Genomic DNA, 26,434 nt, shown 5'->3' with positions numbered 1-26,434 from the left:
TAGTGACTACTAGTCTAGTGAATTTAGGTCAATAACCATAAAACTTAAGATCAAGTGCAACATATTGATGCTAGTTGTTGGGTAAATACAAGTTCAAAATTGGCACATGATAATTTGTTTTTTGTCACGCTTTGCAGACATGACATGACATATATATATTGATGGGACCAGAAACATTCTCTGAGTAGTTTTGTCCCCTCTACCTTCCTTTGACTGCTAAATTGTTCACTCTCTTTTGTCTTAATTTGTAGCAAACAATTTTGCACTCTCTTCATGTTGCTCTCATTTTACTGCAACTGTTAGTTATATATGAAAACTTGATTTCATTTTTAGGAATTTTGGCTGACAAAATTTTATCATCAGTACTAGTTAAACATTGCAGATTTGTAGTCCCAAAAATTTTCAGAGAATTTATAATGCGTGACATTGAAAACAAATTAGTAAAATAAACGTCATCCTCTTGCAGTAATAATTTAGTAAAAGTTATCATCACATCTAACATATATATTAGTATCCCATTTATATATATATATGTATACTAGTTACATACTGTCTGGTTTGTAAATTCAAGAGCATCCATTGTTTGATTAAAATCCCCAATTCATCACCTTCTGTGTTTTAAGATTAGAATTTAAACTTTACTTTACTGTTGTATACCGCAAGCGAGGTTTAAGAGGATGTTGTGTACGCAAGTCGTAATCTTATTCATGTAAAGGTAAAAAGATTATTTTCGATAAACACTCGACTCAAATAAAACATATCCAAGTAAAAGCAATGAAGATTTAGAGAACAATAACATTAACAAAAAATACCTCCGGCCGGTTACTTGAAACAAATGAAAACAAGAGATAAGTGTCAAAAACACACATAAACCATCCTCCTTTTTTGAGTTCCATACCTAAACTATTAAGAGTATGAGTTTCATATCTAAACTATCACTTATTAGTTTGAGAAACACACCTCTCTCTTTTATTTCATTCTCAATATGGTGTGTGTACTACACTCTCTTTTTTATTTTAAAAAATTACAACATTACACTCCACATTAACAAAACATTTCACCTTAACAAAAATTTAAAAAATTATTACAATTAGTTAAAATTAAAGATTAAGTTATTACTATCTCCTGCCATAAAAAATTATAAAATAAAAATATAAAATATTTTTCTTACTTCACTCCACCACTTTCTCTCACCATACTCCTCTCCCCCCCTAATTTTATTTTTATTTATTAAATTTTTATATAATTTTTTTTTAAAAAAATCTTACTCCATCTCTCCTCCCCCCCCCCTTCAAATAATAATTTCAATTTTTTTTTAAAGAATCTACCCCGCCCCACCTAACCCTCCGCTTTCAAATTTTTCTCTTGTTTTGTGTTAGATATATATATATATATATATATATATATATTTTTTTTTTTTTGAAAAATATTTTTTACTTGTCGCAAGACTTTTCTTAAAAATAAAATTTTATTTCTATTATATTCGGTACACAGTAGAAAAAAAAATTCTCTAAAAATATATGTACATATCTAATACAAAAAGAGAAAAGTATATAAAGTATATATAAATTAAGAGCGGATGGTTAGATGGAGTGGGTATCATTTTATTTTTTTTAAAATAAAAATAAGAACATTTTTTAGGAAGGAGTGGGGGAGGGGGTGAAGTATGAATTTTTTAAAAATATTTTATAAAGGAAATTTTAAAAAATTCAAAAATAAAAAGATGGGGATTGTGGGAGGGAGGGGGTGGAGTGTGTGAGCTAAATATTTTAAATTTTATTTATTAAAAAAATTCTCTTTTTAAAAAGTAATTTTTTTTATAAAAATATGATTATTTTTTTTTTTGGGGGGGGGGGATAGAAATACTTTAGTCTTTAACTTTTAATTAATATTAATAGTTTATTTAATTTTTGTTAAGGTAAATATTTTATCCATGTGGAATGCCATGTGGTAAGTTTTTTTTCAAAAAATAGAGAGAGTGTATTACACACACCACTAATGAAACTCACACTTCAAAAAATAAGTGATAGTTTGGGTATGAAACTCACAGTTCCAATAGTTTAGATATGAAACTCAAAAAAATGTGATAGTTTAGGTGTATTTTTGAACTTATCTTGAAAAAAAATAAGTATATTAAGATCGAAAAATAAGATAGTACAAGCTAAATAAGAGTAATACTTATAAAAACAACAAGTAATATTAAGATTGAAGAATAAAATAGTACAACAGGATCAACTACTTACTAGCATTTTACCCTAATCATTGAATTTATATCTATCTAGATCATGCCTTCAATAAGCTACATAAATATCATGTCATATTTGATTATCTTTTCAGAACTTTTTTGTTATATTTCTATCTCTTTTTATATCCACTATAAAATTTAAACGACTTAAGGTAATGGATTGTTAATTGAAAAGAATATTGGCTTGATACAAGCCAAGTATTAGTAAAATATAAAATCTGACTCTAATTTTGAGTATGTGTGGGATAAGTAAGACAAATTAACTATTTGCATGTAATGATACACACTATTTGTAAGTAGCCAGCCTCATAGTCTATTATGTTTCCTTAATTAGCTATGTTAGTAGTTATGACAATATCTGTCACGATTTAAAAATTGAGGTTATAATGGCACACATTTCAAAACTCAATTTGATATGTAAGCCAAAAAATAAAACTCAAACGAGACTCCCAAAGAAAAAGTCATGCCACAATTTAAATGAAAAGAATGACAATGAAGAAATTATTCCAAAACATGGTGTCATAAGTATAAAGAGCATCTAATGCAAGGTTCGAGTCTGAAGATACAATGCAAGTCTCTGAATGATACAAAAAACTGAGAAATAAAGATAGACTAGTGATGATCCGAATTCCGGGACCTCACCACTAATTTGAGAATACACAATCCGCTAAAATATTAGCTGCCACGTGAGGTACCCTGACTAGTATCTGCATCAAAAAAGGACACATAAGTAAGGATGATGACAATTCACATGTAATCAGTAGATTTTAGCCGACTGAGTATATAAAGAATTAATCAAACTAATGAAATAAACTAAGGAACGCTTCCACCTGCATATAGAAAAGTCTCACTTCGGCATCGGTGCCGCCAGTTTATATATATAATGGCGCTAGTAAAGTAATCCCATAATAACATCTCATAATCACAATTAACCAGATAATTGAAGCATCATAGATATCAATGCAATGCAATGCAATATGATGATGCAATGATGTGGTGGTACGGTGGAATCAAAGCTGTCGCACAGCCTGTCGTATACACCTTCAGAGCTGTGCTGCCAAGCAAGACCCATGGGAGTCTCGCAGACCATATACCTCAATCACAATATCTCATTATCCTTGCCACCTCCTCGTGGTCAAGGGATCACAATGCATCCATTACCCTACCGTAAAACTGCCTCGGTCAGGGACTCAAGATACAAATGTTTAAAGGTGTTTCATTTTCTTTCTCAAAAAGAGTTTTCATATTTTTCAACTTCCCATGTTTCACGATATGATGAATGCGGATTAATACATCAAAACACATATGGCATGGAAGCAATATTCAACTCAACATGTAGTACAAGATTCAAAGTTCTCAAAAGTTAACCTACACACGATACTCACCCTCAATAAATAAAAATGAGAAGGAAATAATTCAATTTAAATATTCACCACTTTCTCAATAATATTTCAATACTCACGCATGCTCAAAACCCCCAACTCAACCCTTTCGGCGGGCATCACAAGTCAAATAATATGATCAATCCTCTCTTACAGGCAAATCATGAATCACATGCTCTCAAAGCAATTAAGATAACAAATACGGCCCCTACACGAGCTATGTAATACAAATAAGCCCCCACACGAGCATCACAATATATATAACATTCTCAAATTATACTACAACCCCATTCCAAAGTCTATAACATATGAATGACTAATTACCCCATCTCATTCTCAAAGAAGGATAGCTAAACCTACCTCAATTGCTGAAACCGACTCGAATACCTCCACCAATCAAGCAACTCTCGAATTCAACACCCGAAATGACAATCCACTATCAACAATGGAACATACACATCACAAGGAGTCCAATGACAATTATATTGATAGGTTTTGGAACCGGGGTAAAATGGTCCAAAAATTAATTATTTTCGAAAAAGGTCAAATTTGGAATTTTATTTAAAAATCATCTTCTACACACCAAGTAAAGTTCTTGGCTGAAAAAATTATTAAAATCGAGCATGAATCGAGTTTCAAATCATAAAAATACAATTTTCTAACTTGGAACAAAACCCCATAACCTTTGAAATCTTGAATTAAAGATGTTATGGAAGATAATAATTGCAGAAAATGGTAAAGGATAATTTTACAATGATGTTCCTTGCAAAAAAACTCATAATTTAGACCCAAGAATCATTAAAAATGGAGCTAAGATGACCAAAAAACAATCCTCCAAAATCCATTAAAATTTCAACTCGAAAATGATAAAGGCAACATTTAGATTAGCGAATTTACCTCACACGAAGCTCCTAATCAAGTTTATGAGCTCACTACTGGATTGCTACAGAAGAACTACACAATTTAGAGCTTTGAATCACTGAATCGGATCTAAGATGGCCAAAAAATCATCTTCCAAAGTTTACAAAAATTTGAATCCGAAAATAGTCGAGGCAGCATTTAAAACATCAAATCTTACCTCCAACAAAACATCTAATCAAGATTCTGAGCTCACCAATGGACTCCTCATGAAATTTTCTTGAAGATAGACTCTTAAATCGCCAGATTTGGACTTGAAAAGTTCTAGAAATGAGGGTTCAAAGTTGAGAGAAAATCTGAAAAATCTGTACTTTTGCATCAGATTTTTTATTTATTTTTGCATTCTTTAAAGTCTCCAAACGGACCTTCGGAATTCATTCGAAACCCGATAAAAAAATCATATATGTTACCCCACTAAATTCGACATTCCGAACTTAATGGCATATTTGAAATTATCATACGAGATCATTTTAATATAAAGTAGATCCCACATCAAAGTGTTATATTAAGCCAAATTTCAAAATGGGTCTCGAAATTAGACCAGAAACTTCTGAAAGCAAATGAAGTATCGATCTAGACCAAAATCGATATTCTGAAACTAATCACGCTGTCAGAATTTTCATCTAAGTATGTTTTCCAAGAATGAACCATAGTCAACCATAAGTTAACTTTCAAAGTCAAAAGCGTCAAATAGCCTCAAACTCGTATCGATTACCTCGATAGTCATGCCAACAATGCTATTAGCCTAATTTGGCCATTACATAGCTGATGGAACCATCAAAATTCAAATTCAAGGTCTCCTTGACCCGAAACTCAAAAAGTCGCAACTAAACCAACTTAGACCTTCAAAATACCAAAATGGGCTCGAGACTTCTAAAAATTCATCCAACACTTCTTATAGACCAAAAATCATCCCCTGAATCCAAAGAAGTCTTCGAAATTTCATTCTGAGTATCGAAACTCCAAAAGTTGACCAAAGTCAAACCTTGGCCTAAAATTCCTTAAATTCCCAACTCAAGACCTCAAATCTTCGTTACAACTCCAAAACTAATTCCGTAAACTCTCCTAGACCAATTTCCACATTCCGGAGCTTCTAGAATTGAAGAAATTTTGTTCTGAGACCCATAGCTCCAGTTGGTACTGAAAATCACTTTTTCACCGTTTATCTCTATAAAACTCAAGAATTTGTCCAATTTACAAACCATTAAGATTTTGACACTTTCAACTACACAAATCTATCAAATAATACTCGGGGGCACTAATAATAGGGGTAAAATGATAATTTCACACAAATTTAAAAAAAATGACCCTCAAGGTCATTACAACATCACCAATAGTTCTCCCTGCATAACATTAAGGTAACATGATAACTAACGGTAATATATAGAGGCAAATATAGCATAAAAGCATTGGATTCACGAGAATTTAATATTTTTTATCTAAAAAAGTATGTATTATATCAAATTCAGAATCTGCCTCTAATTATATAAGTTGGTCTCAGGATTAACGGGTGTAGATGTTTCTTTAATCCCAACTCAAGATGGTATTTTTTTTATGCCGTCTTAACATATACATATCATACGGTTGTTACGTAAATTTGTTTCATTTAAGTTCTAATTTGGTATCTTGAAAAAGCTTGAGAGGATCCAAGTTGAGAGACAAAAATGATGAAACCTTTAATAAGGACAGACAAAATCAGTTGTATCAATCTACGTGGGCTCTTTTTTTGGGGGAAAAAATATCATTGTTCATTTTCAATTAATGGATTAGACTTATGATTGACGAGAAAATGGGTATTTATGCACGCTAGGGCCAATGTATATGATGATCAACAGTTATTTCAAAATAATGCCTTTTAAGCACCCGTTAGTAAGCAAAATGATACACAACAAAAGGTCCATTAATACTTCTAGGGACTTAGATTTGGCACAAAAGTGCATTAAAATGTCGTTAATTAGTGTTTGGTAATGATTATATCTTTCTAATGAGGTCAATCTTTATCCTTATTTGTTGAATTACCAAGCTGTATGGGCCTCTGATGAATAATGAATACATGCACTTTTTTAGTATGCCCAACAACTAATGAACAATAGCCAAATGAACTACATTAATGATTAAAAAGCACATTACATCTATAAAATTAGGACTAATACTACACATCTTATTTGTCTATGTACTTACTTAATGATTAAAGCATTTTATAAAATTGTTAATGATCATCAGACTAATTGTGAATTCTAATGCCTATAGAGCTGTGCTGTCATGAGTCTCTCATAGCTACTACGACCATGACGTTATCAGTTTCATAGCCATATGTAGTAATGGGTGATTAGTAGCACACTTTTCGTCGAAAAATTATATTATATATATAAAAAATTATATGAAGTATATAAATCATTTTTTTTTTCCATACATATATATTAAATTTTAAACACTCTTAACAAAATTTCTAATTTCGCCACTAATCACGCTATGATGTGCCTACACTTACGTGATTTGCGAACAACACTATGCTATGTAGCCATAAAGGCAAGGAAATTATGAGTACTCGGGAATATATAGTATAATATATAAACCACCACATAACGAAATAATTTTGCATTGCTCCTGTGGGAAGCAGGCAGAACTTTAGCCTCTGGAAGAAGCTAAGGGCTGTGCTGGAAAGGACCCTCCTTTAAGTTGGGCTAGGCCCAATACTTTGGGCCGACTGGGGGAGATGGAAGAAAAAAAGGAAAAATTACTTGATTGAGTGCTTTTTAAAAATTAATTACTGATTTTAGCGATATTTTTTATTTATTATCATTTATAGCAATATTATGATAAATCTACACTTGTATTAAAAGTGAATTATGCATACAATATAAATATATTATAAGTGTTTTAAAATATATATTATGTTTGTGTAGTAAGAAACTAACATAATGTATTATAAGTCTATTAAAATATGTGATAAATGTATTATCCATTTATAAAACTTGTATTATATATGTTTTATAAATAGTTCTCTGCAATATGTATTAAAACTGTATTATAAATGTATTATAAGTGTTCAATGAAATTATTTTTTTATTGCTATAAATGGTAAATATTTTCTTAATATTGTATATTTATGTAATTTCCGAGAAAAAATTAGGCTAATCAAAGTTTAACAGTTGTTTCAAATGTAATTGAAAAGTAATTATTTTAAAATCCAAAAACAATATCTAGATAAAATGTCCATAACTAAAATACGAAATATATCCAAAAAGAAGTGTTAAAGTTTGAAACTTCTGGAGCGATTCATGGAGTTTGGACAATATATAAAGATTCAAACTTCAGAAATATAATATTTTTTTTATGGAGTTTAAAATACGCACCCATGAGTAGGGTTGTACAAGGTAAACCGATAAACCGCATCAAATCGACAAATCGAACCAAATCGGAAAAAAAAACCGACTAGTGGTTTGGTTTGACTTGATTTGGTGTTTGGAAAAAAACCCGACCATTATAGGGTTGGTTTGGTTTTAACTAAAAATAGTCAAACCGAACTCAAACCGACCCGATTATAGATATACTACTTTTAAATTATATTATACATAAAAATATTTATTAAAATGTAATTTATAAATATTTTTTTAAAATTTTTCATAATTTTTGTTTTCTTTCTTACATTTAGATTTGGACTTGAGAAGCCCATCTAAATAATATACAAAAAAAAACATTTTATAAAGTTATATTATAAAGTTAAAACTCCAAACAATGTTCTGCCTCCATCTTATATGTTGATATTTTGTACTAGAACTCTTTTTAAGAAGCACTTCTCTGTGTTTTTTATTAGATACTATGAAAAATCCAAAAAACTCAAAAAAAATTGATATCGAAAAACCCGACTTTTATTGGTTTGGTTTGGTTTGTAGATTTAATAACCCGACACAAATGATTTGATTTGGTTTGTAAAAAATCCGAATCAACCCGGTCCATGTACACTCCTACCCATGAGTGAAATACCGATAAAGTTTTAAAACAAGAATCACAAGTGAAAAAACGTCAACAATGTATCCAGTGTAATCTCAATACAGGATATATATAGATCTTATTGTTATTTTTGTGAGATATAATCAATAATAAAGTATGTTGTAAATTTTAAAATACGTATCATGAGTGAAAATGATTTTTTCACCGAACGTATCTCTTTTAAAATCAAGGACAAACTTATGCCATTGAAACTCTAAGACTCTGTCACAGAATTTAGTATAAATCATGAAGTTACAAATCTGAACTCGAACTCCATGAAAAAATCATGCAATTGGAGCTCTTGTATTATAAGTAGGGCCAAAATTTTAAATATTTCCATATTTTAGTCTAATTATGATTGTTTTAAAAATTATTTAAAATTTAATTAGTTTTCAAATACTAGTTAAAGTTTGATTAGCGGTTAAAAAATTTATTTAATTAATTTTTCTTTTGAGAAAAGATAATTTGAGTCAAAATTATTGAATCTTCGAAATGCTGAATACATATGTCGTGAGAATTAATAACTTGATAGATGAAATTATACGTAAATATTGTAACTATCCATTGCACCCCATAATAATAAATCACAATTTCAATGTTCTAACGGGAGCAACTTCTTTTTAGTTGAAATGGTCCTTACAAATTTAATAAAAGGAAATAATTTTTTAGATTTTTTGTATATGAAAAATAAAAATTCTAATAAAAACAACAATATATATATATCTACTGTAATCCCATAAAACTGGGGTTTGGAAAAGATAAAGTATACGCAGACTTTATAATTACCTTGGAAGGACAGGAACAATTTTCAATTAAGAAAAATTAAATTTATAAAAAAATACAAAATCAAATATCTTTAAAAAGGAAAAAAAGTCAAAAATGCCCTTAAACTATTTGAAATGAACAAAAATGTCTTCCGTTTATAGTTTGGTTCAAAAATGTCCTCACTGTCAATAATTTGATCAAAAAATAACCTTATTGTTACAAAATGGGTCAAAAGTGTCATTTTCCGAATAATATACTTTTTTAAGAAAAAAAAAATCTCGTTGCTTATAAAAATATTACTTTTATGAAACTCAATTCTTGTTTTCTTTCTTTTTAAACTACTTTAAGTAATAAAAATATAGAAAATTATTTAATTTTTTGTAATCTCATTTTATCAATGAAAAAATGAATAATTTCATATACTTTATGTTTTAACGAATAATATATGTCATATATATAAAATCATAATAAATTCATTATTAATTTTTATTCAAATAACGATAAAAAATAATTATAATAAAGTAAGAAATATTTTTATTTTTTTTCTAATTCAAGTATAATAAACATTTGCTAATAAAAGAAATCTTATTAAAAAAAATGTGTTCAAAAAGAAAATAAATAATATATTTATTTGAAAAAAGCATTTTGACCCATTAAATAATAATAAGAACATTTCTAAACTAAAATACTGACGAGAAAAATATTTTTGAATCAAAATACAAATAAAAAATATTTTTATTTATTTTTAATAGTTTAAGAACGTTTTTGATCCTTTTCCTTTAAGAAAAAAAAAAAGTGAAAAAAGAGAGATATGCCAAAACCTTCGATAAAGTTACAGCCTCTTCTCTTCACAGTCACTAACCTTTTCTGATTTCTCCCTCCCTCACCTATTTCTTCTAATTTTTTTCGCGCTGTTTCTTATGTCTTTCAACTTTTTTTTTTCTTTCTTTATTCCTCTGGACCTCAAATACCCACACAAAAACAAAAATGAAAAAGAAAAAGTTAACAACTTTGAAACCTGAAAATCAATCACTCACACTTAACCACTAACATTCCACTACTCATCTTCACCAATGGATCGTCTTCTCATCAACCCCATCTTTCTCTCTCTTCTTCTCATCACTTTCTCTCTCTTCTCAGGTAATCAATCATTAACCCCTTCACTTAATTTCTCTTAAAATCTTGATTTGTTTAAATTTTGTTTTTGTAATCTTGATGATAAAAATTAAAACTTTTATTTTTTACTTGCAGAGGTGCAGTCAACAACTTTCAAAATAGTAAACAAGTGCCGCCACACAGTATGGCCCGGAATACTAACCGGAGCTGACAGAGCACCTGTTAATCCAACCGGGTTCGTTCTTAAAAGTGGTAAATCCAAGACTCTGAAAATGCCTAGAGCTTGGTCGGGTCGGGTTTGGGGTCGGACCCTATGCTCAAAGGACCCATCCACAGGGAAATTCACCTGCGTCACCGGAGACTGCGGCTCCGGTAAAGTGGAATGCGCCGGAGCTGGGGCTATACCGCCGGCGAGTTTAGCGGAGTTTACCCTCAACGGCGATCAAGGTTTGGATTTCTATGACGTCAGCCTTGTGGATGGGTACAACCTTCCGATGCTTATAGTTGCTAAAGGAGGTACAAGAGGGGGATGCAGTGCTACGGGATGTTTAGTGGATTTGAACGGCGCGTGTCCGAGAGATTTGAGGGTTGCGAGTGGGAGTGAGAGTGTTGGATGTAAGAGCGCGTGTTTGGCGTTTAATGATCCGATATACTGTTGTAGTGAAGCGTATAATACGCCTGACACGTGTCACCCTTCGAGCTACTCGCTCTTCTTCAAGCACGCGTGCCCACGCTCTTATAGCTATGCTTATGATGATAAGACTAGTACATTCACTTGTGCCTCTGCTGATTACTTGATCATATTTTGCCCTCCTCCTTACACCAGGTGAATTTACTTTTATACCCTTTCTATACTGAATTTTGTTTTTATTTCCTATTTATTTGAAGATGTTTACTAGTTATATGATTTAATGATATATGGTTAATACTTGATATTCAGCATGATAATACTCTACAATGACATTTTTCTATATTTGACAACTCAAGTGATCATAGTAACCATAGGCGAATTTAGGATTCTAGAACATGGTGCACAATTAAAAAAAATTAATAATCCCTAATTCTATAGGTAACTAGTTGAACATTAAACCAAGTCCACTTTTTAGCCTTCTTGTAGCATGAATACTAGCAGATAATATTATATCAATGTTAGAAAATATATAGGCGAAACCCATTGGTGGCCCCTAAAGTTAGCACCATCTTTCACTTAGACACCTCAACTAGGCTTTGTTCATTTTAGATACCTCAATTAAGGCTTCGATGTGTCATTTTGACACTTTTTTGACAATCACCAAAATATATTAAGTGTGTCTAATGCACTCGCCTAATGTGTCAAAAACAACAAATTAAATAAAGACACGTGGCATATATATATATATCAAAAATAATTATCAAATAATGACTTTTGAATAGAAAAAATGACCAATAATTTGATGACACGTGACATTTTTTTTTATCCAAATAATAATTTTTTAAAAAAATAAAAATTAACAACTATTAACCCCACCCACCCACCACGCCGTCATCTTGTCCAATCTTACCCACCCTAACCCCAACCCCTCCCCCACCCCACCAAATCTTCTTCTCCTCCAACACCCACCCAACACTATCCATATCATCTAAAGAGGAAAAAATGGAGCTATAATGGAAAACAAAAATATAAATCAAATTGGATCAAAAAATCCGACAGAACCTCCATTTTTTCCGGCAAGATTAATACAAATCTAAAATTATTTTCTTTGAAATTGTTAAAGAATTCAAACCTTAAAGAACCCACAACAAAATTTGAAGTCCAATTAAAAAACAAATGGGTTATTCTCCAATTTCTCAGATTTCTAAGAACAACTTCAACAATACAAGTAGTAATCTTTAAACCCAACTCATTAAGTTATTGGCTTTTTGATGAATCAAGAGGCTTAGTGAATATGTGAACAAGTCTATCAACGATTCATGAATCGTCTGAAGAGATTGGGGAGGGGAATTTATGGGTTTTGGGCAAATGGGTGTTGAAGAAAATGGAGAAAGATTGTGTTTTATAAAAGGAATTTGTAAAAGAAGAACACGCAATGAAGAAGAAGAAGAAGAAATGAAGAAGAAGAAGAACAACAAAAAAAATAATAATAAAATATTTTTAAAGAAAAAAACGTTTTTTACGCGCTTAAAATGGGTGCAGCACACGCAATGTGCCAAGTCAGCACAAAGTGTCAAAATGACACATCGGAGCCTTAATTGAGGTGTCTAAAATAAACAAAGCCTAGTTGAGGTGTCTAAGTGAAAGTTGGTGCCAACTTTAGGGGGCCACCGATGGATTTCACCAAATATATACATACATTACCTAGTTTTAGGGAGAGACAAGTTTATGTGCCCCATATTTTACTTATAAATTCGCCCATGGTAGTCATGTCATGGACTCGTGACATATTTAAGTATGTGTCAACAAGTATGTTCGGTCAAACATTGCCATATAAAATGAGATTGAGGAAATAATAGTTGAATTATGATACTTTTACGGGTGAAGCCTAACCTAAGCACGAGCTAAATCGGCCTCAATGTAGTGTTTAAATGAGTAATGAGTTCCATTTGTGGACCTCAATAAAATGGAATAGGTGTAGAGAATTTATATAGTCGACTTCAACTAATTTAAGATCAAGGCATAGTGAGTGAAATTGATTGATTGACATGATCTTTATAATGGACATTCAAATGAGTTTCTATCGACTAGGGACTAGTTCTATGGGGAGGGAGGGAAGAAGGTCCATATTCATAATAAAGGAGCACTTGATATTAGAATTTGTGGCTTAAGAGATTTAGAGACACCTGAAATCCTTGGAGCCAAAATTCTTGCTTGAATTATGAAAAGATACGCATCAACTGATTGAACCACTTGACTTATTCAACTGAACTTTGATGAATCTTATGCTGCCTGAAGCTAAGTTGCGGACTCTTCACTTTCGATGCCGCACCCGTGTCGGATTCACCAAAAATACACTAATTTTGGAGAATCCGACACGCACCCATTGACATTTATGAAGAGTCCGAGCAACGTAGGCCTGAAGTATCTTTTTTCTCAGATAAGGGAAATTTACCCTCTAGAGTCTAGATCAACTTGATTTCCTTTCCGCAGATGTTCTAACTCTGGTCTTTAGTAGTTAGATATGAAGACAAGTCTTGGATGAAATTTCACCTAAACATGTGTTCAATCCTCTTTAGTCTTAGTTGCAAATTCTACATTTTTGCTTCATCAGAATAAATAAATGATATTCTTCACTACAGATAAAAAGTAGTTCGGAGCATAATATAAACTTGGTTTGCTTTGACATACCAAGGGGAAAGGTTGAATTTTTACACTTCTCATTTACCCTTAACGAGAATCTTTTATAGTCACACAAATCCGATGACATATTTAAGTCCACAAGATTTAAAAGTTTTCCTTTTTAATATATGTCACGTAAATTGAAATGGTGGGAGTGTCAAAAAAAAGAATTGCCAACTTGTCCTTCAAAAGTTGGAGGCTATGCACTTATGGAGTAAACACTTGATAAAAGAGGTTAGAGGAGTGGAGGAGTATTGGTCATTCTCAAACAAAAAAGTGTAGGAGTACTATTCATCTCTCTTTCCTTTGTGACCCCCCACTTTAGCAACTAATCATAGTGTAAAAATGTGGGGAGATATGCTAAAACCATTCATGCATGTTGTAGCCTTGTAGGCCCCCAGGTTAGTAATATAAATATGAATGTATTAGTTGGAGTTGGGCAGCATATATCCTACATCCTAGTAAGTAAGTTGAGCTGGATTAGGTAAAACATTCTACTTCACCGGTATGAATTAAAGCCTTACGAGCCTATCCTGAGCTTCCTTTGCAGTCTTAAAGTTAACAATCTATGCTTATTGTTGCAAATGGAACTTAGTGTTGTTGAAGAGCATACGTGAAGGCGGCGACTATCTTTTTTAATCTCTCAAGCCGTTTATCTTTTGCAATCTCATAATAGTAAAATATGTTTCCACACGATTGACCTTTTTAGAACGAAGGAAAAGTGTGTTGCACCTTATCATTTTGCTACTTTGCAATTTGCATGTATCCTTTTGTTTTACGATTTACCATATGACCTTGTGAGATTTTGCAATACCGTGAAAATAGCCCAGAATCAGGCACAGCTAGAGCATTGTGCCAATTTAACAAGAGTCAGTTGAATCTAATGACTGTATAGAATCCCCCTAACTAGTCTCTGAATCTCATAATCTTTGACCCATCCACATATCTGATAAAACCATTTAGCCATTGATTTAAATGAATTTCCTAGAATTTTGGCAACTGCCACTACTATTCACTCTGCAACCATTATCAGAATGCAGAGAGAGTAAGTGGACACATTAACACCATGAGAAAGAGAAACAAAGCATGTGCATTTCCCTCCAAAGATGACTCCCAGCATGACTTTGAACTTATAAAAAAAATTGGTTGAAGTTGGGAATTTTTCTGTAGTTAAATTGGCATAAGTTCCTCGCATGCTGTAATTTTGAGCTACTTCATGGTTGTATAGGTTTAAGCTTGATAGTTCTGAGCAGAAGAAAAAGGATGATACTTAAAGCGAATGGCAAAGGGTCCAAATCAGTTCTTACTCTTGAAATCTCTACTCTCACTTATTCGTGGTTTTAACACTCTTCCTCAAGGTGTTAGGTGTTGGAGTTTACTTATGATGTAATGCTTACATTTTCTTTTCGACACTTAACATATATCATCTTTAAATGAGATGCCCTTAACAGGAAAAAAAAGAGAGGATTTCCTTGTTACCTGTTGAAACTTTGAAGCTGCCAACTCCTCGTCATTTTTAGTTGTTGATATAACTAACCGTTCTACACTAAAGTAAGAAAAAAGTTTTGTAGCATAGTAACAATAGTAAGTCTGTTTCATCTAACTCTCCCTACTACAACTATGATTATTTCCTTGAGAAGGTCATCTTAATCTAGCTTCTTCTGCCCTCTGAAGTGAAGTGAATGTCTTACACACTATTTGGTTCAATTATAAGAAAAAACTTACTTCCACTGTCTCAGAATGAATGGCGGAGTACAAGTATGAAAATCAAGGCACTAACTTCTAAATCAGTTCCCAAACTTTTTGAAATAAAAATCTATGTTTTAGAAACTACACTCTCTACCCTCACAAGGCAGCGGTAAGGCTGTATATACACCACCCTCTCCAAACCCTACTAGTGGGGATTACACTGGCAATGTTATTGTTCTTCTTGTTGTTGTTTTAGAAACTACACAAAAGATAACACAACTTCTCATGGATAAAAGTATTTAGAAAAATATTTGGCAAGAATAGTCAAAGCTATACCTATGAAAAATGACAATAAGGTTGTTTTCCACTTCATTGTTACAAGATATGTGTGAGAATCATGAGATTCACACAGAACCTAAGGGGACTATACTTAAATATAGTTCTGAGGAAAATGGAAAAGTTATCTGCTGATTTTATGTCTGATCTGAAAAACCAATATGATAAATCACAAAATTTGTTGTTTCGCAATTTCAAAATAGATTGAAAAACTAACTATGAAGCTCACATTTTAATGTTGTTCGAATAAAACTGTGCAGCCAGAAAGTATTAGGAGCACGGAAAGATTCAGCTGAGTTGCCACTGGTTAATAAAACCATGATGTACATTGGAAGGCATCATTGAAGCGGTTAGTCATCTATCCTACCATCTTAACTGCACATTATGGTGTCAGCCATGCCTATAATTGCTGCAATATTGCACTTGCCTGTACACCGAGAACATTGTGACTGACCTTGATGGGCACCTTTCAGGCTTATTTACAAACAGAAGTTGAAGCTTTGGACTATCACAAAACCCAATGCCGACTATCTTTCATGTAAAATCACGTGTGCAGATCTCGTCGATAACAGATGAGAATAATTGTGTATAGGAGTTTATAGCTTCTTATAAGATTGCTATTTTTTCATTTTCAGTCTATATTTTGCTCTCCGTCGCTTTTGGTGCTTGGAAAGGTCCATAGTGTAGAGTCCTCATCAGAAAAGAAATTTTAAACTGTATTTTAGTTGATTCACAAACAGATTTATGCCTCCCTTTCAATGTTTTTTTTTTAGGTGTTAGGGGGTGCGGCAATGTTTCTCTTTTCTTGAGGTAGTGATAATGTGGTGGACAATTCAAAGCATTTAGGAACTAGTTGAAAGTACATACTATTAGGATTGTTGAGCTGCCTAGAATAGAAATAGTTTTTTCATACAGTTATGGTATATGGTTGGTTTTACATAATATTGCACTGAGATGAGCTTAAATAAAGCGACATTCTTAAACCCGATCTCAACTTACAGTGGTTTGAGTAGTAGTTTATGTTTGGTGTTGCAATATTTGGTTGCATGTTTTGATTAATGGCTGCAAATGAATTTCATTATTGCATTCTAAATTTAGAGGTTCTTTCAAAATGGTGAATTGGATGTTATTGAAAATGAGTGGTGCATGAGACAACCTAAACATGCAACAAATACCTCAAGAAATTGCAAGAAATGATAAAGGACTATAAACTGCAGCTACTTCTCTGTAGGAGTGTCAATGGTTTTCTAAATAACTCACTTCGACCGATGGAATTCAATTGTACCGAATGGATTTTTAGGTTTATTTTAATAATGGATGGTTTTTAATATAAATTTATAATCGTACCGAATAATTAGGTAAACAAAAGGTAAGTTTTTTATTTTATAAAAAATAGTAAAAAAAATATTGAACTGTACCGAATAATGTGTGTAAAATATATTTGATATAATAAATTTTTAAAAAATAAATATCAAAATTTTGTTATAGACTGAGGATGAGCGATTACAAGCGACAACATAATTAATACTCAAGTTCTAACGTTGAAGCTTCTTCTACTACTCCGATCCAAACTAAATAAGTTCTGACTCTCAAACAGTAACTAGTAAACTATAAGGTATTCCAACGAATTTGGGTAACAAGCTATTAGTTATTAGATAATTTTTTGATGTAAATGTTTCTTATTGGATACTTAAATTAAGTATACTCAATTCTTAAGTTTCATCTTGATTGTTTTCTTCCTCCTAGTGCGATGCATATTATATATTTTTCTCTATTTAATATTGTTTTACACTATCATAATATAATTGGATGAATCTCTATTCTTGATTTCTTTTATGCTTCTTGATTCATCACCTTTCAAACAATAAAAATACCTAAAAAAAAATTGCCAAAGCATACACAAGTATACATATCAGCGTGTTCTAAATTTTATAATTTTGTTTTTTGAAAAAAAATACCGAAAATTAATTAAGTCATATCAATGCCCAAAATAATAAATAATGGGATGATTTCTTCAAAAAATCTAATTTTAATTATATAAAATAAAATAACTAAAAAATAATATATAACCGTCTGAAGTTTACCCTACTTCTTCTCGGTCATGTTAGTTATTAAGTCCATTTGTTACTTGGATCAAAAAGGATTTTTACTCTGTTTGGTTCAAACGTCCTGCATATAATATAAACATTATTTGTTTTCACCCTTGAAGAGAAAATGGAAAAGATGCGAAAATCAAGACAATGTGTATAGCCACTGATTAAACATTGATAGTTGGTTCTTAAGTCAAGCTACTCTGGTATCAATGATAGTATGCCTTGATGAAATTTGTTTTACTACGTGTCGATGCTCACTTTGCTGAACTTTGCTAACGATTGAAGTCATAGTGAACATGCGAAAAACTACCAGTTTTGAGGATCTTCAACACCTTTCTTATTCTGTACTAATAGCTAATGAAGAAACGAATTCGATATTCGATGAAACCAACTGATTTCTGATATATGAAGGTTGTTCCTTCTTACTCCTAGCCTTTGCAATCAATCTACCAATATTATCAGAAGAATGATCACCTAGTGCCAATTTAGAGAGGTCTACTTGCCTAAATTGACTGAGAAATGGCAGCAGTATGTTGTACTTACTATGTGCTGCAATCTCGAAAATTATTTTGTAGCAAATTTAGGTTGTCTCATGTATCACTCGTTTTCAATTACAATTGTCTCATATTCACCATGACTAGTACCTCATCCCTATGATACAACATTACAAATCCAATCCCCCTGGCAGTTTACTGTGATAAGATACCTCTGATTTGTGCAGTTCGTGCTTCTCGTTTTCTTTTATGTGAGCCAAGTACAAGGATTTAAACACCTTTTTAAGAACGAAGAGACCTTCTAAGTGTGTCCTTTGCCTCACCAACGCTCCCTTTTTTTCATCAAGTAAATGTTAGAATATACAAAGCAATAGCATAGCGGAAATAGTAGATCGACATACCTCCAGCCATTGTTACAAATAGTAGAAGTTGTCGGCGTTGGTTTTCCAATCCAATAAGTCTTCTAAGCACTCAAACCTCACTCAAGATGGTATGGAGTTTAGAAGGAGAATTTGTGCTTAAGGATCTTTAACCAGACATGTCCTATTTATAATTGTTCTACCATCAAAAACAATAGTGGGATGTTAGTGGGAGTGGAGAAGTTGAAGAGTTGTGGAGATAGTGGATATAGTTGTAAACTTCTATGGGATTTGTGGAAATTACGGACCACACATCCATGGAAGTTATGGCTAACATTCCAACAGTAAATACAAAATGGTGCAATCACAAGTGCCCTTCTGTAATCAGTTGCTGCTTCAATGTAGTTATTTTGCTGCATCAGTACCCACCTTAAAGTTTCAGCATCTTTTGGAATCTTTCTATTACTTGCACCATGTATCTAACTAAAAGCTTTGTGAAGGTTGTGATATATGTTTTCAATTATTTGCCATTTTATTAGAGTACTCTTTGGCTCTTTTCATTCCATCTGTTTTAGTGTTTTCTATAATTAGTTTGAAGTATACTTTGGTTTAATGATTGTAGTTCTGGATGCATCTACACTTATACCTCAGGAAATGTTGTTGGAGCGACCTATCTCTACAAAAGTGGGACGTGCATGGGACCTACCTGATAACACTTTTGGGGCTGCATACACAAGGTTTATGGGATCTAGGAACTTTTCACCTGATGATCGTCCACCGGTGTGGTTCATGGAAACTGAAGTAGCTATGCGTGCTCGCTAGGTGCATGACTTTTGGCACACTCTTTTTGGACTTCCAACAAACCTGATTGGAGAAACAGCACTAAAGGTGATCGATTTTGAACAGATGCTGCTCCCTATGTGTTTAATGTCTGTGCTAGGGCCCTAGGGGGTAACAACAAGGTTTAGTGACAAGCAAAGGAGCTTGTTCTACCAGCATTACTTCCCATGGGCGCTTAAGGCTGCAGCTCGTAGCACAGATCTTATGTGCGTGTACTATGAAAAACATTTTCACGAAGATGTTCGCTGCAAATAGCCGGAATAATTCAAGCTCCACATCCTCCAAGACCAAATGCAACAATTGTTGTACCTCTTTGAAGAGGAACTGAATTGATGGCCGACTTCCCATGCAATTTGCTAAATACGAACAAATGTAAATGTTGACGATATTACAAGATTACAAATTATAATTAAAAAAATAAAATGAAGAAAATAAATTCATTTTTTGGCTGAGGCCCGGATATCTCGCTCTCTTTAACGAGATTCAACTCCACTGCAGCAAATCTTTTCACCGGTCCAGCAGTAGTCCTCTTGACCTGTCCCCTCCAAGATACAACAGCCTTGTCACAAAATGTAACTCAACAAACTCTGGACAAGAGTTGAGTTTAAAACTCCACAAAAAGAACACCTTCCTTCAACTTATAAGAACTCTTTTTTGTTTTTAACAAACTTAATGCACTTAATTTTCTCATCTTTTTTTCCAAAACAAAGAAGACCTCTCTATTTATAAGAGAGGAAATCATTCAAAGATGAAAAAATAATGGAATGCAATCATTATCATTTAGTGCACCATTATGATTTAGTGCACTACTTATTAGAGATAATTAGGTTAAAAATACATAATGGAATGAATAATCTTACACTAACTAAAGATGATAATGAAAGACATTTTTATCACTAAAAAGAGAATTAATATAACATATACCATTTATGCAAATTAATATCACTCAATATTGATATTAAAATGTTAAAACTAACAGTAAATATTCACTGAGTAAATGAAAGACCGCGCTTCTCCCAGCAAACTACTGGTAAATGGGAGTTTCAATTACCTGAAGATCCAGCTTTCAAAGAATCTTATAGATTACTGATTGGCTTTATTGTTAATTATAACTACTACAATATCTCAATTGGGTTTATATTATGTTAGCCGTAGGCATGGGGTCTCATCGAAACGCTCTGATTACTCATGCTTATAAACATTAGTGTTGTTTTTTGGATCTAGATCCATTATTCAGCTATAGCGTTTGGCCCCAAGTTCTCAAATAGTAATTTTTAGATGAAGTTTCATCATGCGTTTTGTCACAATTTTTTTCAAGATTATTTGACTGTTTCAAAAAATATTATTTTGTACCCGTAAGTTTTAAAAATTATTAAAAATACACATAAGCTTATGTTATCATTTTATAATGAACATGTTCCGTTAAAAAAAAAAATTATAACATAATGGGAAAAGGGCCAAAACTACCCTTTACGTCATACCATTGACTCACTTACACCCCTCTGTTTGACGGAATGAAATGTGGCATCTCATTGTATTAATTTACACCACATTGGATCTCCACATAAGCACCCCACCACACCCCATCAACTAAAAGACCCAAACCCATCCTTGACTACCGTAGTTATGGTTTCCTTGACTCCCGTAGTTATAGCTGCCACAATTAATTTGCAGCAGTTTTTAAGCAACTCCCGTAACAATTTGCGGCAGTCAGACACCCTTGCTTGTTGGCCTGACTTTAGGAAGAACACTTCAGCTACTTTTCAAGCATATTGATCATGTTGAACGTACGATTATGTTACTCTGCAGCTCACTCCAGGCCCGACCGCACCCATCTTCTTCCTAGAAAAGCACCTGCTTGATCAGGTAGCACATTTGCTTAATTGCCATTTTGAAAAATTAAACCTCTTACCCTTTGTTACATATGTCTACTGGATGAAAACTATAGTTTAGCAAATTAAATAGTCAATTAATAGTTTGCTTAAAAACTGCTGCAAATTAATTGTAGCAACCATAACTACGGGAGTCAAGAAAATCATAACTACGAGACTCAAGGATGGATTTGGGTCTTTTAATGGATGGATTTGGATCTTTTAATTGATGGGGTGGGGTGGGTGCTTATGTGGAGATCTTACGTGGCGTAAATTAATACACATGGAATATCACATTTCATTCCGTCAAACGGAGGGGTAGAAGTGAGCCAATAGTATGACGTGAAGGATATTTTTGAGTCAATAGTATGAAGGAAAGGGTATTTTTGAGCCAGAATATAGTTTAAGCGTATATGTGCTCGTTGAAGGATAATTTTGACCCTTTTTCGTACATAATTGATAATAATCAACAACAATAAAATAATAATATGGGTAAGAGAAATACATTAATCGAATTAAAAATAAATTGTTCTTTTTTTCCAATCTTGTCACTCAAACTATTCTTTTACGGTGGAGGTAATAACAAACAATTCTTTTATAAAATTTTCCCACATTCTACGGACAATCTCTTCCCGACAATAAATGGTGGATGTTTTTATAAAATATAAAAGTTTAGGATAATTTTTAAATTTTTAAAATTTTCTAAGTTCTGAAGTTCTAGTTTTTTCTAGAACTTGGGAACTTGGATATTTGCCAAATATATTTGTCAACAAATTATATGACCAAACACTAGTTCCCAAGTTTTTTTCAAAAACTATTTGGAGCCAAACGACACCTTATTGTCGGATATTCTCCCACTAAGAGCTAAAATATGGATCTTGTAAGCTAACCTAGCTTACCAATTGATATATATTGGAGCTCAAATAAAAACTATTCATTTTTCCGAAATATTTTCCACTTTAATCAGGATTTGGCTATGAAAAATTTTCAAATCTATTGAAGTTGTATTTCATATTTGGAAAACAACTTGTAACCTATTTTCAATAAACAGCCGAGCAACTAAAAGAAGTTTCAACAAATTCAACTATACACACACTGTTTTGCAGGGCACAAAGCTCTATGTAAGAAAATAGAAGAAGTGAAAAAAGAGCATGAAAAGAGGTAAAGCTTGTCCGCCAAAGTGTAGATTAATAATCTTTACTTTTGTACCAGCCGTTCTGCCTATCCAATTTGCTTTTTTCTTTTTCCTCTTACAAATTCACAACAGTACAATCCACCCACCCATATCCCACATAGAGATAATTTAAGGATAAATTGAGAGGTTATTTTATCCCATGCTCTCTTCGTTAGAAAGTGATGACTACCTTGTTGAGTAGTTGATGGTGCCGTAATATACACACTATTTTTGTTTAAGAAGTGTGTTAATCGGTACTTCATGTGGATAAATATTTCGGAAAATTACACAAAGTGCGGTACACTTCACACCAACCCAAACTTCCTACCCTCATAAAAAAGAGTGACTCTTTAAATAAATTATTTATCATCTCATAAGTCATACCTCATCCTAAAATAATTTCTTCTAGCGTTCATTCAACACAAATTAATTATCCATGTACTCCTTTTAATTATTTTTAAATTCGCGCGCTGACGTCAGCGTCCATCCATATCAATATATCGATGAAGTATCACAGAGGATTAAGCTCAGTCCTATATGATACCGATATGATATCAACATACCGATGGAGTATCACAAAGAATATATTTATTAATTAGTTTAATAAATAAAATTATGATTTTAATGATTTTCTCTTAATTGTTTTATTTTTATTTCTTAAAAAAAGAGATCAATTCTTTATGATACCGATAAGGTATCAATATATTGTTATGATACCATTGAGGATTTTAAAAGTGTCTCATTAAGAATATTCAATATCATGATAATATATAAATATATTGTGGTAGTATTATTCAACATTTGTATGAAACTATCCTTAATGATTATATGAAACGATTCTTAATGATACAATGCCAGTATATAATGATTTCATGGAAATGTAGCTGAAAGATTAAAGTAGACATTAATAATACAATGACAATATATAGATATACTGTGGTGCTATCATTAATGACTGAATTAGCCTCAATGATATCATGTTAGTATATTGATACTGTGACGGTATTTTGCTAGCGAATCTCATGTCTTGGGGAGTATGAATTATAAAGGGGTATTTATTTATAATTATTTTGATTTTATGGGCATGAACTTAGTTCTCCCTAAATATTTTCACTCATGTAAGTTTAAAACAAAAATATATTTTTAATACAAAGATACTCTTAATTTCTAGAGGCAATACTAATTTTGAGAAGTGGGAGTATATAAGCAATGGATGGCAGACAAAAGTAACAAAAGCCATGCTTGTGATTTCCGCAAAGTCAAATTTATCGCCCAATGTTGGCCCAGCCATTTTCTCTGATTTTCTACACTCACATTATAATACTCACTCTTTCAGCATAATATTCTCTAGAGCTCCAAATCTAAGGTAAAAGTAGAACTCCAACCCCAATACCAAGGTATATTACGCTACTTAATAATTGCAAATCTCACCAACAAAATCTTGGATAATGAAAAGGAACCAGGGGATAAAGAATATTGCATTACAATTTACACGTTATAAAAGAAAAGATATGGCCAGGTACAACAACAACAAGAGAAAAAGAAAGATTCATAGCTAAAAATAACATTAATTTATAGAAAGTGGTGGCTTACAATCTGGAGGAATCTACCAGCTTTACTAGACAAAAGGCCAAAAAAAAAAAAACACTCCCCATTACAGCTACAAGAAAATTAATGAAACCAAAGTTGCAGCCAAAGCACTGCCTGCTAAATTCAAAGCTGTTGGTGAAAAAGCTTTTGTGGATTCTCCCATTGCTAATCCAGCTAAATATGACCCATCTGCTAGCATAGCTTGTGACCCGGATCCGGGTTGAGTTTCGGTTCCTGTCCCATATTCTGACCCTGACCCGTATCCTATTCCTGCCCCATACTCAAACCCGGAGCCTGATCCACCTACTGTTTGACCCGAATTAGACCCGGTTCCTCCTGTTGAAGGGTCCACAGCTCCTGTACCGGTACCACCATAAGACCCATCACCATTGGGTGTTGCTGTCGTAGGTGTTGTATCTTTTGTAGATTTTTGACTGCACATTAGCTAAATGTCAAAATCAATGAAGTAATTGTTTACAACTTCTACAAAATAGTCAAATACAATCATTCACTCACTGCAACATTTTTGTCAGATACCCCCGTGACCAAAAACATTGCATGTGTTAACCATTAATGGAGTATCAAACATGGAATTTAACTACTAACACCACTCGCGCAAGATTAACTGTTTATTGAACAAAATATCTAAACTTTAACTTCTATTATACTTTAGTGACATTTATATAGCCAAATGTTGCAAACTTGAACTGTGTGAATTCATTCATAGTTAGCCAAATTTGGACTTTGGTTCAAAATAATCCACCGTTATACTTTAAGTTGAGCTTTCTCAGTGTCATACAAAATAGGACGGAGGTAGTAGTTCTTTTTACCTTGGGGTAGAAGGGCAAAATGTGATGGTATAATCTGCACCACTGCAAGTGAAAGTGCTGGTAGGATCATCATAAGCGTAGCTGTATGATCTTGGACAAGCAGTTTTGAACATTTGAGAGTACATCGACGGTTTACAAGTTGCCGGTGTATTATACGCGCCGCTGCAGCAATATTCCGCCTTGTTGAACGCCTCACACGCGCTTCTACACGCCTCACCACTGCCACTCCTCAGCTCCGACGGGCAGATTTGGTTCAGATCCGTCACGCAACCCGTCGTCGCACACATACCCGACCCACCCGACGCTTCTACCAACATGGGTAAATTGTACCCATCCACCAAACTCACGTCATAGAAATCCTGCCCACCAGTTCCGAGCGTGAACTCCGCAAGAGTAGCTGGCGGAGCAGCTCCGGCACCGTTGCATTCAACCTCACCGGAGCCGCAATCCCCTGTTCCGCAAGAACCTGACCCGGATCCGTCAAACGAGCAACCAGTTCGACCCCAAAACCTACCGGACCAACCAGTAGGTGCAGTGAATATACGTGAAGAGTCTTGGGGAAGTTCAAATCCAGTGCTTTGTAGAGTTGGACTACCTGCATTAGCTAGAATCCCTGGCCATACTGTGTACTCACATTTGTTCACAAATGTAAACGTAGCCCCTAAAACACCTGAAAAAAAGAAAAATATAATTGCAATGTTACATTTCTATATAGTCTAAATTACAAAAAAATGGTATTAATATGGCATAAGAATGTTTTTTTTAAAATTTTTACCTCTGCATAGAATGAGGAAAGCAAAAGAGAAACTGAGAATGAAATGTGAATGAGAAGAAGGTGAAAGATCCATGTGAGTATTTGCTAATCCCTTTAGCTGTTGAATACAAGTAATGTTATACCCAAAAAAAAAAAGAAACACAGAGTGATAGGTAGGAGGAAGAGGACAATGGAGTGGGGTTGATGTAGGGCTTTTTCTTACTGCTTCTGTTGCAGGTGATAGTGATTAAAGAAAAATGAGAAATGTGAATGAGGTTTTGACTATGTAGGGTTTTTTCAGTGCTCAGAAAACAACAAAAATGAATTTTGTAAAGGAAAAGAAAAAGAAATGGGGGATGTAAGGAATGGCAATGTCAGTTAGAAGATGAAAAATTCATACCATTGAGTGAGTACAAATAAATTTGTTTAGAATCTTTTCTATGCACAATGCTTTATGTGACATTTTTTTGTGCAATATGTGAATTGATTTAATGTAAAAAAGATAAGGTGTTTAATTTAATAAATGCTAGTAATAGTTCTATGGTAACGTTGGGACCAGATGATTGTTACTCGGCGAAAAATTTGGACTTGGGCCTATTTCAATCATCAATGACTTGTCCCAGCTCTCGACGATAGGTTTATAATCTCATCTGAAGAAATAAAGAAGGAAAA

At 33.0% G+C, this 26,434-nt stretch overlaps 2 protein-coding genes and 1 pseudogene across 4 annotated transcripts; 2 read left to right on the top strand and 1 right to left on the bottom strand.

Annotated features, from left to right (window-relative positions):
- Positions 1 to 10,196: 10,196 nt before the first annotated feature.
- On the top strand, positions 10,197 to 16,598 carry LOC129885337 (thaumatin-like protein 1b). Of its 2 annotated transcripts, XM_055959582.1 has the most exons (4): positions 10,197 to 10,443; positions 10,555 to 11,245; positions 16,018 to 16,106; positions 16,231 to 16,598. In XM_055959582.1, exons 1-3 carry the CDS (start codon positions 10,377 to 10,379, stop codon positions 16,100 to 16,102), a joined length of 843 nt encoding a protein of 280 aa, XP_055815557.1. In that variant the 5' UTR covers positions 10,197 to 10,376; the 3' UTR covers positions 16,103 to 16,106; positions 16,231 to 16,598. The 2 variants fall into 2 exon arrangements, with proteins under 2 accessions (XP_055815557.1, XP_055815556.1); XM_055959581.1 differs by having other exon boundaries at positions 16,018 to 16,598.
- Positions 16,599 to 19,330: 2,732 nt separating this feature from the next.
- LOC129884448 (ubiquinone biosynthesis protein COQ4 homolog, mitochondrial-like) lies at positions 19,331 to 19,875 on the top strand (annotated as a pseudogene).
- A 4,261-nt stretch (positions 19,876 to 24,136) lies between these two features.
- On the bottom strand, positions 24,137 to 26,146 carry LOC129885336 (thaumatin-like protein 1). 2 transcript variants are annotated; one of them, XM_055959579.1, is made up of 3 exons: positions 25,784 to 26,144; positions 25,009 to 25,678; positions 24,137 to 24,612 (listed from the first exon to the last, which is right to left on the bottom strand). In XM_055959579.1, exons 1-3 carry the CDS (start codon positions 25,854 to 25,856, stop codon positions 24,249 to 24,251), a joined length of 1,107 nt encoding a protein of 368 aa, XP_055815554.1. In that variant the 5' UTR covers positions 25,857 to 26,144; the 3' UTR covers positions 24,137 to 24,248. The 2 variants fall into 2 exon arrangements, with proteins under 2 accessions (XP_055815554.1, XP_055815555.1); XM_055959580.1 differs by lacking the exon at positions 24,137 to 24,612 and having other exon boundaries at positions 25,005 to 25,678; positions 25,784 to 26,146.
- Between the last annotated feature and the right edge of the window lie 288 nt (positions 26,147 to 26,434).

Source organism: Solanum dulcamara, chromosome 4, assembly GCF_947179165.1.
Source record: "Solanum dulcamara chromosome 4, daSolDulc1.2, whole genome shotgun sequence".
Classification (NCBI taxonomy): Eukaryota; Viridiplantae; Streptophyta; class Magnoliopsida; order Solanales; family Solanaceae; genus Solanum; species Solanum dulcamara.
Note: the sequence above shows the minus strand (reverse complement) of the source record. Positions and strands in the feature narration are given on the sequence as shown.